The 14110-nt window shown below is 32.9% G+C and overlaps 1 protein-coding gene across 1 annotated transcript in view; it reads left to right on the plus strand.

Annotated features, from left to right (window-relative positions):
- Nucleotides 1–169: 169 nt before the first annotated feature.
- LOC113507143 (nose resistant to fluoxetine protein 6-like) overlaps nt 170–14110 on the plus strand; it is a 41493-nt gene continuing 27552 nt past the window's right edge. Inside the window, exon 1 of the mRNA XM_026890008.1 lies at nt 170–701. Within this exon, the coding sequence (XP_026745809.1) occupies nt 209–701 (493 nt within the window). The 5' untranslated portion in view covers nt 170–208. The remainder of the gene's footprint in view (nt 702–14110) is intronic.

The following is a 14110-nucleotide window of genomic DNA, read 5'->3' on the forward strand; positions in this document are numbered from 1 at the left end:
ATTTATTACGCAGTTTATTCATAAGTTCCTTTCAAAGTAGGTTTGATCCAAAACGAAAGTCAAATCGAAGCATCGAGAACCAAAGGATAATCAAACGATCAAAACAATGGAGTAATTAAAATATTGAAAAGGCGCGCTCGTGGACCGTATTCAATGATCGACAGATCGCCGACGCTCAGTATCGCAAGTGTCTGCGCGCGCGCACGACATGTTCTCCGCAGCGGTCCTGCTCGTCGCGTGCGCGGCTACTGCCGCCATCGACCCGAAAGACTTTAACACGACTGCAATCAACAAACAAGTGCTGCAAAAACTATCACCTATATTAAACTCTAACATCACTTTGAACGACCGAGAACTAGCTTTTTTGAACCGTACGGTCCAAAATTTAGGAGTGGATAAAGATTTAGTGGCGAAATTAACTGGTTTAGTTAATTTAAATGGTACTTTGAAGAAAGAGGTTTCGAAGGTAGTTGCGGAAGTTAAATCTTCCTCTTATGATGCGTATGGGGATGAGATAGGGGACAAGGATGGGAATGTACGGCATGTGGAAGAATCCCCGGACTATGCGTCTTCTGTAGTGCTTGCCAGTGATCTGTTGTCCCTGACCAGTGCGGTCGCTAGTGTCAAAGACGAGGTATGCAGGGAGCAAGGGTACAAGTTCCTGGATGGATTGATTATGAACAAGAGATGGGCGTTGAAGAGTGAGTATTCCTTTACATTTGCTTTTGAAGTCTAATGGGATAACTGGGATTTTAGTCATTAATGTTACAAAAAAATAGTAAAGGTTTTATGTAATGGTACTTTGTATAATAACTTAACAATACGTGCGAATATTCAATTTCCTTATTGTATAGATACTGGAAATGCTTATTGAAACTATTATATTTAATTAGTACATAGTGACTAAGTAAAATTGTTTTGAATGTGAGATAAATAAGAATGCGTTATTGTTTAATTGACAGAACATGTTCTATTGAAAAGTCAATTTGGTATTTCAATTAGTAACGGTTTTTACCTATTGCTGTGATGTTTGCTACAGGTAAAATCTTCTTTAATTGATATTTTGAAGTATAAAGTTCGAATAACATTTGTATTATTACAAATATATTCTTCCGCTAATCGTCTCATAACTCCCTCAACATAGACACAGGGTTGTAGAAGAAAGTGAAAAGCAAATCTACATGAAAAACTGTCATAGCGATATCAGAAATAGGTTCTAAAGATACAAAGAAAAAATATTGTTCTACCCAAAAGTTAAATGATTAAATCTGAAATTTATTTTAAAAAGGCTTCCCTGTTTGTAAACCGTTTATAGGTTGCTTCATGAACTGTGACAATTGATTTTTTCTGATTTTTTTGCCGCCATGACTATACTACGCTATAAGATTTTTAAATTGATGGTGACAATTAACTATTGAAAATATGTTTCGACTATTTGTAAGGAACACTCTAATTAGCAATACCGACTCGCAATTCACCACTTTTTATTCATTAAAGTATCGTTTGTCGAGTTTCACTTGAATGATGTTGTTGATATTCGCTCTTTATTATAAATAGACCTTCATTTGAAGACAGGTACATCAAACGATCTTGAAGGTATGAGACAGATTTTCCTCATTAAATCTTTCCTTAAATTTTCAACTTTAGTATCATGTACTTTTATTGAAGGAAAATGAATTTTGTTTTTCATGTGATACTTGTAAAGGTCAATTCTGTTTCTTGTTTTAAGCAGATTAAGGAATTCATTGCGTTTTTTATATTTTTACGAGAATTTTGTTTGAATGTTCTGTTGTGATAAAATTCACGTGTTTTGGGAGGAAATGAAAATTTTTACTGAAATTTTAACTTCGATTTGTCAAAGTCGTTGTCTCGCAGTCAAAGTTTTTCCTTCTAGATTCTCCACTATAGAAATTTCCTAAACCTACCCGTAACTGTGATTCAGAAATCATTGTATCAGATTCCGCATTAAAGTTAAAATAAATATTGTCAAAGCTTAGTTAGTTTAAGTTAGTTAAAAACAAGATGGCGTGGGCCATTTAGACCCATTAAGGGAAGGGTTTGATTTTTTGGCGGTTACGTAAGTGTTACGAAAACTTTCTTATTTCATATTTAATATTGAAATATCGATACCGGGCCTAACATTGAAGTGATCATCCATCCTAGTCTAGGCGTTAGTGTTAACTTATTCAATTTATATAAACGTTTGGCGTTTTAATCACTGGCTGTTAGCCGCTTTAAAGCGTATGGGCACGCAATCATATTCAGGCCAAATCGAATCGTTATTTAGATAATAAACCCTGACATAATCCTTACTATCTCGAGCAGAGTCGTGACTATTTCTTTATTATTGTCATACAAGCTTGATGTAAATGTTTGTGAGAGAATTATGAAATGTAGTACTATTTTATTGCCATTTTTTCTGCTTGGTTTTGAAGATAAATAGGCGAAATGGTATTTTTAGGAACGGTGTTACTACCCACTTTTGGAAACACCTAGATCATTTAATTTATCTTCAAATATAATTTGGTCAACTTGGATAGTTTCCGTTGCGAACTTGAAATCCGAAACAGAACTTAAAAATGTATCACGATACCTTTACAAAAAACACACGATACCTTTATAAAACAAAAACAAATGCGAAATAAAAGACGAATAACTTCAAAACTGCAAAGGCATGAGTCACAAACATTTTGTCGCGGCTAGCTGTTGATTCGAATTGCAACAGTGGTCGTCAAGCTAACTGGATACGTGACAATTATGTAAATACCGGTCACTATTGTCAATATGACTGTGCATTTAGGTTTGAACTATTGATTTTCAATTTCCATGATCAATAGTTTGCTAATCGCGCTGATGGGGAATTTGTTTGCTTGTTCGTGTTCAATGACATTAAGCTTTTGTTGGGATATGGATAGGTTTTCTGTGAAATTGAAATTATATTTAATTTTGGTAAAAATACTGTTTAGTTTTTTTATTACAAAATTAAAGTTTTACATTTATGCCAAGATCTGACGAAACTGAAAAAAAAAGGATTTCTATCTAATAATCTAACCGAAACACTCTCGTCTAATCTACGAAACAGAAAGGAATAAAATTAAGCAATGTTATTTTGAAAAAGAACTTATTTATTGAGAGTTTAATTAAAAGTATTTGCAAAAATCTGCTAAATGTCATTTTTTTTTATAAATGTATCGACGAAACTATAACTATCGAGATTTTTTATGATCAATTAAATTAATTATTACATGCAATTATGGTGCATAAAATTAATGTTCCAAGACTTGCATGTTATTGAATTCGATTCGAAAAACGTAATAAATTCAAATTTTTATTGAGATTAATCTAAAGCATAGCGTACAGTAATTTGCGATTTTGACTCAAAAATATCATAAAATTTATTTCTTTAATTAAAGTTATAAATGTTTTATAGATCGAGTTTATAATTTTATAAATATCAATAATTATGTAAAAAAAGCCACCGTCGCGCCAGCGTTTAACTCAAGAACTACGCGACCGATTTTCATGCAGTTTTCGTTGCGTTCGTCTGGTAGCTAATATTTATAAAATAAAGAACATGTCACATTCATAGTTTATGTGTTTCAACGCATATATATGGCGAGTTTAGTTGTTATGAAACCCATATGCCGGAGCAACATACTTAATAATCATCGGGTGGTCTAGGATCACTATAATATATTCACTTCCGTGCCTAGTGCAAGCCATTGCTATGATTATTAACGACTATAATATTTACCATGATGTATGTAAGAAACTCGATTAAAATCTACTACAGCACTAGTTTTTCGATCACAGGTTAAGCCACGGACCGACAATATCAAGATACAATCGGTCCGTGTATGGGTAACTTATGTCAGAACAAGTTCCTTCGTGTTTCGGAGAGTACGTTAAATTGTAGCTCCCGGGTGTTATTCATACATATTTGGCAGTCGCTCCTTTCCACATTAATACGTAGCTGCATCCTGATTTCACGGATAATTGTCAGTAGGATCTGCACTGCTCTCTTCTCTTCTTTCTTTTATATCCCTGTTGAATGCTCAAAGATCAGCAAAGTTCAAATGTCAAGGTAGTGAAACAAATACTTTATTGATATGGTCAATGAGACTACCAAATCTGAATGGCTTAATCTGTATAATTTTATTCATAGCATTCACATTATTTTTTAGAATAAAGTCTATCTTTTGATTAATGACAAGGTCTTCCTTTCAAAAATATCAGAAGTGTCTGATGATACCATCTTGAATTAAATATGCTCATTTTTTATGGAATGCATTTATTAGATCACAGTTTTGTTCTTTATATATGACTCTCGCACTAAGGATATATCATTATGTCACATGGGATTTCACAAATATTTTTGTCCCACGCAGGGATCGAACCAGCAACACGTCAAGTGGCCTACGCCAAGTGAATTGGAAATACGGAAACAAATCGCATTAGTCCATGTTCTCTGTAGCATATGGATCGTCAATGCATCTTATTAGGTATTTGAATAACTTAACTTTATTAGGTATTGAATCAATCAATGGCAATAGATTATATAAATCAGTAGCTAAACAGTAAACATATAAAATATAACACAAAATTAATTAAGACTGTAACAGTTTTGTAAAAACCTCTTAGATAAAATAATTAAATCCAAAGCTTAAGATTAGTGAGGGTGTTGTTATTTAAAAAAAAAAAGGAAAACGATCCACGGTTTTCATACAGTTTTTCATTTGAAACTCTTAGTCGTTCACTTATTAGTTTTGAAAGTAACAATTTTGAGGCACACAATCTTATAACAGGCTAACGGGCTCATTAATCTTCTAGAAAATAAATATTAGAGACTAGAGACATGAACATGTAGAGAACTGGACGTTAGGCCTTGTCCTCAACTAGTAATTGACGGCTTAACAAAAAAACATATGTAGGTACATATATTATGTACTATGTTACTTATTCCATGTTTTATTTATGATAATGTAGAAATTAAAATATTAAATATAAATTTTGAAATGAAGAGAATTTTTGCAGATGGCAAGTGGGTGTTAATTTGGTTCTCAAAGAAGTCCCGAAATGTAAAATACTCACCTTTCATTAAATATTCATCGAAATGGTCCCCAATTACAATTTCTTGAGTTCCTACGCATTCATGTATTAACGATAAAATTGATATACCAAAAATATTTATTACAAATCGAAAATAATCAAACGGGAACATAAATCAGGACGAAAAGTATACTATGTGTTAATCCATGTTATAAACTATATGTTTAGCAAATTTTATCAAAATCCGGTCAGTGGTTTTCCGTTAAAGAGTAACAATTATCAATCCATCTAAACAAACTTAAACAGTTATAATATTAGTAGGAACAATACTGGTGTTCACTATATTTTGATAGTAACTGTCGTGAGAATGATTCATTATTAAATAATGTAACGGTTTACTCACGCGTATTTATCGGGGTAGCCCGACTAGTTTCGGACCCATCCGGAGACCCATCATGAGCAGACGCGGCGGGATCGCGAGTCGAACAGTTCGGGCTACCCCGATAAATACGCGTGAGTAAACCGTTACATTATTTAATAATACTGGTGTTCTTTTCATTTTTTGAAAAAATAAATGAACATATAATTTAGACAACCTTCAACTCGAAAAGAGTAAGTCTTGCACACATATTAATTACTCTAATTAAATACATTTCAAAACCGGTTACTTAAATAGATAACATAGATTAGATGACCTGTGCAATGTTCGAATAAATAACGAAATAAAAAACAAGGAGTTTTTTATTCAATAAAAATATTTTAAACAAAAACTTATCATTGAGGTATTATATTTTAAAAATTAATACTTTTTAAAAATCTATACATATAATAAAATTGTAGAAAAGTGAAAACTGTACATTGAATATTTAAAAAAAAGAATAATTGCAGGGTGGTCTATGAACGATTCTGATGCCGAAAATATGATTTTTAGAATTTTTGTCTGTTTGTCTGTTTGTCTGTTTGTCTGTATGTATGTCCGGAAAGATCTCAGAAAGTACTGGATAGATTTGATTCAAATTTTCAGAGATTATCAACAAAAGGTCCGGTCAACATACTTTTTACTTACTATCTCGCTTTTCGTTACAGGGGGTGAGCAGGAGCCTTTTATATCTATAAACAAATATCAAATTATCTCATAAACCACTGAATATATTTCGTTCAAATTTTGCATGAACCTTATCGTTCACATGATACAACAGATATACAAAAACCATAACGCTACTATGCAGGGGGCATGAGCAGTAAAGTTTTAAATTTTTGGACTCACCCGTAACATCGTGTAATACAATTATGAGGTGTATTTTCATCCCATTAAGTAGTAAGCAGCACGGTCATCAATTTACACAAAAAACATCACGCTATTTATCTTAAGACTTTTGGCAGAGCAATAATAGGATTTTTCGAAAATAAATAATTTTCACAAAATTAGTCATTTTATTTTCTTTCAAGTCTATATAGGCCTACCGCGACTATTTCACAAGTAATATAAAAGAAACATAAACCAATACGTTTTTTTAATGTAATTGTTACCGTAATCGGTACATTCTTGAAAGAAAGGAACTTAAATTACTTTTATTTTTATTGATGTACTAAAATTACTCAAGTTCAAATGTGGAATGCCGTAATATGATTTTGTATTTATTTACGATAGGTGTATATACCTATGTTTTTAGCTCGGTAACGTTGGCGATGCTACTTCAAGATCAAAACATTCGCAGTGACACTCAACCCAAAGTTGCATGTAGTTCACATTGATCTCATCTATAATTATTCATAACAAAAAAATACTGAACGACACAGTTAATTATTACCTTGGTACATCTGTAACAACTAGAAACAATTTTTTTTTCTTCAATTTGCCACACTACTTAGGCCAAAAGTATTTCGGATAAAAAAGCCCAGAAAACTTGCATAAAAACTGCATAATAGGTATGCAATGTGAAAGATCTATAAGACCAAAGCTATCAATGAATAGACATTATGTATCTATTGATAGAATAATGTCTTCTGATACCTGGGATTTTCCAATATTTTAACGATTTGATCGGTCTACATCCGCCATTATAGAGACCGCACACGTGGTCCTTCCAAAAATTCCTTTAACCAATATTTTTGGAAATTTCCCCAATAAGGCTGATAATAGAGTGTAGCTATCAGCACTTACATACGTCATACAATGTCTGGAAAATTCATTTTGGCTGTCGGTATCGACAGCGTAACCTCATAACCAACCTCATGTAGTCTTTATTTAAGTTCCATTTATGCAGTAGGGATGACGGTATTTTACTTCAATGATCGTCAGGTAGGTTAACGAAAAAAATACGTAATTTTTCTCTGTAAATTGGTACAGTAAATAGAACTCATGTGCATGAAGTCACTTTTATGGTCTTTTATAGGCTTTGTCGTAACATCACAAATTAGACATATCCTATACTTTAGATTTAGGCATTGTCAATCTTAAAAAAGGGGTGTCTGATATATTTTTTTTCACGCTATTTATTTATCAGCAATTTAAAGGCAAATCATGATCAAAACACCAGAGGGCCAAGATAACACGTTTACCAACTTTTTTATTTTGGAAATATTCCAAATGTTTGTGAGGAAGATCAGTTAGATCAGTCAGAGCTTAGGGCGAATTATATTAAGACGACAATCAAACATAACGTGTTTCAGGAAACTGTTTATCTGGGCGCAATTTTGCAAAATCTTTTATCTTATGACACTATGTAAAATCCACAGTTACCGAGTCCGACTCTCACTTCACCAGCTCCGTCCACAAAAATAATTTGACATCTTCTTTATATCGTCAGAAAACATCGGGTGTGAAAATAACAACTGTCTGGCTATCACTGTTCCTGAGAAACAGCCAGGTGACAGACAGAAAAACGGACACCGGGGCCTCAGTAATATGGTTCTGGTTAACCTTTTTGGTTACAGTACAATAATATTTTTTATGATACCTCATAATCACTGTCATAATCCCTCTAGCAATTTCAGGTGTAGGCCGGCCCAAGAACAGACGTGCTCGAAAATCATAACCCACCCAATTAGAAAATGGAAAACCCTCGAAAGTAAAACATTTTTTGAAGAAGTGCTAAGACTGAGTTATACCTTCTGTTATTTTTTACTACTAATCCCCCCCCCCCTATTTTTAAACGGCTCGATTTGTCAAACATGTCTAAACGAACACTCGCACATAATCCATGTTTAAATTAAAATCTTTCAATTCGTTCGGAAGCTATGATGTCACAGACAAACAGGCAGGCAGATATGTCAAAGTTATAAACCCCTCTTTTTTGGATTGAATAAGAAAAATTCATTAAAACAGCTGTGAAATATTTGACACCAGGATAGTATCGTAAACGATGAAATGTGTTTGATTCAAACACTTGATAGTTTTTGGGCCGCTCAAGATTCATTATAATTTAGAAATAAAAAAAAGTGTTTCATTTTCAATATTGCATTACTTTTTTGAGATGGTCGTTATTATTAAACTTCATAGTTTTTCACGTCTTAAAAATCACGCAGACAAAGTCGCGGGCAACAGCTAGTTTCTAATATAGTTGACCGTTAGAAAAAGGTTTTTAAATAGGATTCTAAAAATTATATTGAGATTTGATTCGAAACTCCCTCGTAATTTACGTAGCGCTGTATAAACTGCTGCAATGGTGCTTATAGGTACAATTTTGTCATACCTACTAATAAATTAATTGCTGTGCACGGCGCAATCGTTGCATTATTGCATTCCTGGTTTAATACTGGTGCGTTGAACTCAACGAGATTGTAGATAGAACGAGATGTAAGTTGTGAAATTGTCGGAGCGTTAGCCAAAGTAAGTATGATAGTAACTAGGTTATCAAAGAAAGATCAATTTTTCCTTTAAGAGGCCAGAAATCGCAATAAATAGAGAGGTTTGGAAGAGAAAGGGGAAGGCCTTTGCCCAACTGTGGGACCTAAAACAGGCTATACAAATGTATGATGTTCCAATTTTTTCGTAATTTAACTACACCGGCAATATTCAACATCATAACTCAGTTATACAAACTAGGCTATTGCATAACTATTTTTGAAGGTCAAAATACATTGAAATACACTTTATACCCTAAACTGGCCTAAATCGTCCACCTTACACCGGTTCCTTAGTGATTCTCGAGAAGAAACAAAACTAGGCTGTATTTAATGTTGTCTTTAAAAAAAAAAAAACTATATTAATATTGCTACATAGATAATATCCTTTTACTAAAGACTAACGTTGCTTTACTGATATTTCATTTATTTAAGTTTAAAATGTTTAGATTGTTTAATTAGATTTGTAAGAGTATTTTTTTTAATAAATTAGAGTATAAAATAAATTAATAAATAACTAAACGTGATCGAAATATGAGCGACATTGAACTACATACGTGTTAACTGCATTGCTTCCGTATACTTTTGTAAACAATTAATTATTTATAACAATATCTTCGTAATATAAGATTTGAACATTTGAGACCTTGAAATATTTAGAAATCTTTAAAAGTTGTTGCTTTATTTACGACAATACTGATAATAAAACTCGCTAATAATAAAAAGGAATTATTGTCCGTTAGACCTGCTTGACTTGAATGAACGTGTTCATATTAATAATTTACTTCCAGTAGTGAGTGTATTATATAGTTAGAGGGAGAGCCTAGTAGTATTACTGCCAAGTCAAAGGTTGTAGGTTCATATCACCACAAAAACCAGTGACTTTTCATATTCATGTGCATATTGCTAAACATCTGTTGCAACGAAAGAATTCATTATGCGGAAACCCAGCACTACATATAATTATTCAAGAGATAAAGCACCCAAGGCGTCTTAAACTCTGTCACTGAGACATACATGAATCATATAAAATAAGGTTTTATATCCAACTTCGTAATATAAATTGCGGTTTGCTATTTTGCTTAAAACTCGGGAACTTGATCGTATTCTATGAAGTTTTATTGATTGCATTTGAACTGCGTAATAAATAATGATGTCTACTAGTTAGATAATACCATTGTAACGATGATTCATTTACTACTACTATTACAAGTTGTAGCAATACTTACTGCTTTGCTATTGCGTGCGCACTCGGCATTGCCCTTTTCTTGTTAAGGGCAGAGGAAGTATTACACAATAATTGTATATTCGTGCGAGATTCTTTAGGTTCCTTATTCTTTAATAAATATTTTGTAAAATTATACAAATTGTTTTTGGTCATATCTGAAATACTGCTTACTGCGGTTCTGTACTCAATGGGTGAAAGCGGAACCCTACTACAAAAGCTTGGATCTTCTGTCATCAGATTGTATCTCGTGAACTTATGATAGTTAGACAGATTTTTTTGTACAGACGATGTTTAACTATTAGTTTTATCATAAATTAAAAAAAGGGTCTATATCTAAATTTATCGATCGACCAACGGGACCTAAGTCAAAATTACTTACCAAACTTTTTTCATTTGCTTATTTATTTATTTAAATTGAGGTCGTCGACCTCATTTATTTACATCCAGCCTTCTGTTTATTAATGTTTGATTAGGAATTCGAGAGAAAAATATTTTCGCAGCTTCATTAACAGAAGTAAACAAGGCGTAAAACAAACATTATTTACCGAAAGTAAATGAGAGCTGACGAATTCTGACGGGTGTAAGAAGGTAAAACATTTAAAAAAAAAAGTAGCTGTTATGTGTTATCCTCTTTTGACACCCTATGAGTTAATCCATGGTCCAGCCACCAGCTATGTCCATACCAAATGTCTTCAAAAACGGGCTAGCCGTTTGGGCGTGAGCAGGTGACAATACACACATACCTATTTTTGCACTTATAATGTTAATGTGAGTCAGTTTGATCATTAAAATAAAACATATTATTTTATTATGACGATCAATGGTTGTTAACCTTAATTATTAGGTATTTTCATTTTTTTTTAGGAAATACACAATTTATTGATTTATTTAAACTTTCATGTACAATTGTGGTACATAAGGCGGACTTAATTCTGCAAGTCGCAATAATCTTTGATTATTTAAATTATATAGCTATCATGGTTATGAGTTTCAACCTGGTCATAGACAGACAGCCAGGCAGAGGAACCTTAGTATAATAATTAAACTATAATTCCGAAATACAATAGCTAACTATTAATTTGCTTAAAAGATAGCGAAACCCATTCAAAATTTTTTTCATTAACAGTTGTACTACAGTGCTAAATGACTCATTGATTGAAGACTGAAGATGTTGCTACAGATGACTAAGAGACGTCAGTACCGACGCAATCAAAAGTGACAACAAATTACCTATGTGACGTGTAGTGTGTAAAAATAGGTTTTTTAAAAGTGTAAACTGATTCCGAAACCGGATACGTATTGATGAATTAATTAGCACTGTACGTATAATCAAATTGATAGATCCTTCATAGTTTTAGGAAAATGCTGTAAAAACACTGTTATTTTTTACTATATTTTATCCCAAGTGTGGTTTTTACTGTTTTCCTAAACATCGCAGCATATAGATGTATTTTGCTTGATGTTAAAAATATGACATAGCATGTTAGTGTCAATTTACATAACCTCACTTTATACAAAGACTTCAGAGATTGTTCGTAAGAGAACCTCGTCTTAAAATGCATGAATAAACAAATTATATTTCTCAGCAACAGAATGTAAACCGTTTTGTTCTTGAGTGTACAATTTCTGTTCAAGACTTCCTTTGTTGTTTACTCTTGACGCCAATTAATCAATTCATTGACCTACATTTTAAAGAATCTCTACTATAGGAGTGAAAATTAAAATGATGAGAATACGAATAACACAATTAAAAGACTTAAGAGAATTTGTTTAACATAAATAAAAGTATGGATCCACATAGTTACGCTGTCGTTTTTTGGATATACGCAGCTATGATTTTATCTTTCATATTAATATTCGTTCCAAAGGAACTGGTTGTCTATGAGTGAGAAGTTTTAACGGTTTAACGGTGTGAATTATTCTGTTGTAAAGTTAATTTACTTCCAACATGGCCAATCCTTTTATACCGAAAGGTGGTTGTCTCAATTAGTCGGATATTCAGGAGGTAGTCTCAGAAATATCTAACATGCACGCAAGAAAAATGGTTGACAAAAATCATTGTTGGAAACTAGGGACTTCTCTGAACCTAATTCTAAGTATAATGAAGTTTCTCTTTCCATAAACACAATCATCAATGCAACACCCACATTGCAGACAACAAAAACAAAACACGAAAGTTATAATTCAAAAGTTGTAAAACCTTGTTTATCCTCGTAAAACATCAACTAACTTCTTAAATGCTTAAAAATTAAGAGACTTTCTGTTCTCCAAGTTCCTTTTAAAGTTGTAAAAGTCAACTTAGGGAAATTGGTGACTTAATAGTTGTGCTGTGCTTGCTTTACTTAACTATAACTTGTTGCAATTTATGCAAGACTTAAATGTGACTTCATAATATTTGAGTGAGATCGGTGAAGGGTAGATAGTTAATTGGTTGAAACTGTTGTACTTAACAACGGTTCACTCACGCCCGTTTAGCGGGTCCACCTGACTAGTTAAGGTTAGGATCCATACCCATTCGTGAGCGTACGCGGCGCATGGCTCAAGAGACAAAGTGTTTGGTCTAGCCAGGTGATCCCGATAAATATGTGTGATTCGTGATTATTTGATAACGGTTTACGAGGAGATGAAGTGGGACCTATTAAAAATCTCACTCTTCGCTCAATATGAGGTTCCTTTTTTTTAACATAATAAATCTACATTGGAAATTTATCACCGTTCTAATCAATTATGAACCTATCAGTCCTCTTCAATAAATACTTCGTCAGAATTGATACGTAACGTCATAACGTGAGATAATGAAACGAAATTCCTATCAAAATGCTTTTGTGTATCGTTAATTGTTAGTCCTAACTTCTGCTTGCTTACTTCGAGCTCTTGTTACGGATTGAAGCTGCGCGGAAGCGAGATAACGCTAGGCAGCCTAAACCGCCATCTCTCTCATGCTTTCATGCCTTCGGGCCAAGGAGTTTGTTTTCAGTACTTGCTGTTGAAATTGTAGAACAAAGGGCATCGTCCAGTTAGTTCTAAGACCTGTTGAATAGGACACTTTGTGAACCTATTTGTGTTGTCATTGACTGTATCTTAGAAATGAGTTTCGATGTAAATTTGTTTAGATTTACTTACAAAGGATGTTGTTGTATCTTAGCTTTTTTAGTGTTTACTTACTTTCTTTGTAGTCCTTGTCTATAAATTGCTGGATGATAAAAGATTTAGTAGGTAATTGTCAGAACTTAGGTTTTAGGTACGTAATCAAGACTTTTTGGGTCGATTTGTGGGCGTTGCTTATAAATATTTCTTCGGGTTTTTAACCAACTGAAATAAAAATTTAAATTTAAATAGTGAAACGATAAACGATTACGTTTTTTCAAGTCTTGTTTACTCCTTTTTCAAATTCTGTTTTTTTAACGCCATAAAAAGATTTTTATTTCCAATTTCCAATATTTTTTTATTGCATAGCATGTAAATATAGTAAATTACAATGTTCTTTTAAATAGTTCCCTGCGTACCTATTTCCTTTGTATGAAAATTTCCTGAGATTTTCTTGGAAAATCGCGTGCGACGCAAGTTTTAACTATAACAAAGAAAATACCGTCCATAGATTTGTTTGGAGACTTGTTGGAGAAAACTCTTTGTTCGTTACCGGAAAATCTAGTTCTTATCGATAACTAGATCTAGGATCATTTCAGAGTAGACACTCAGGTTATATCGCTGTATCTTTTATGCATTTAAATTATAATTAAGGACTTCTTTACAGGTTGTTGTGTAACGCTTTTGACTGGGCATTGCTTTAGATTAGTGTTGCAGTATGAAAATCTACGTCAGTTCTTTTACTCTTCCACAACTTCCGTTTTTCACAACCCACGATTCTAAATGTCATTCCAATTTTATCAAAATTGTTCAAGCCGATTTTCTAAATTGTTTTGTCATCGGGTTTGAAGCTATCCTGAAAATTTTAACATGTTATATTATCGGGAACTGCCTCAAAAT

This window comes from Trichoplusia ni, chromosome 2 (assembly GCF_003590095.1).
Source record: "Trichoplusia ni isolate ovarian cell line Hi5 chromosome 2, tn1, whole genome shotgun sequence".
Lineage (NCBI taxonomy): Eukaryota > Metazoa > Arthropoda > Insecta > Lepidoptera > Noctuidae > Trichoplusia > Trichoplusia ni.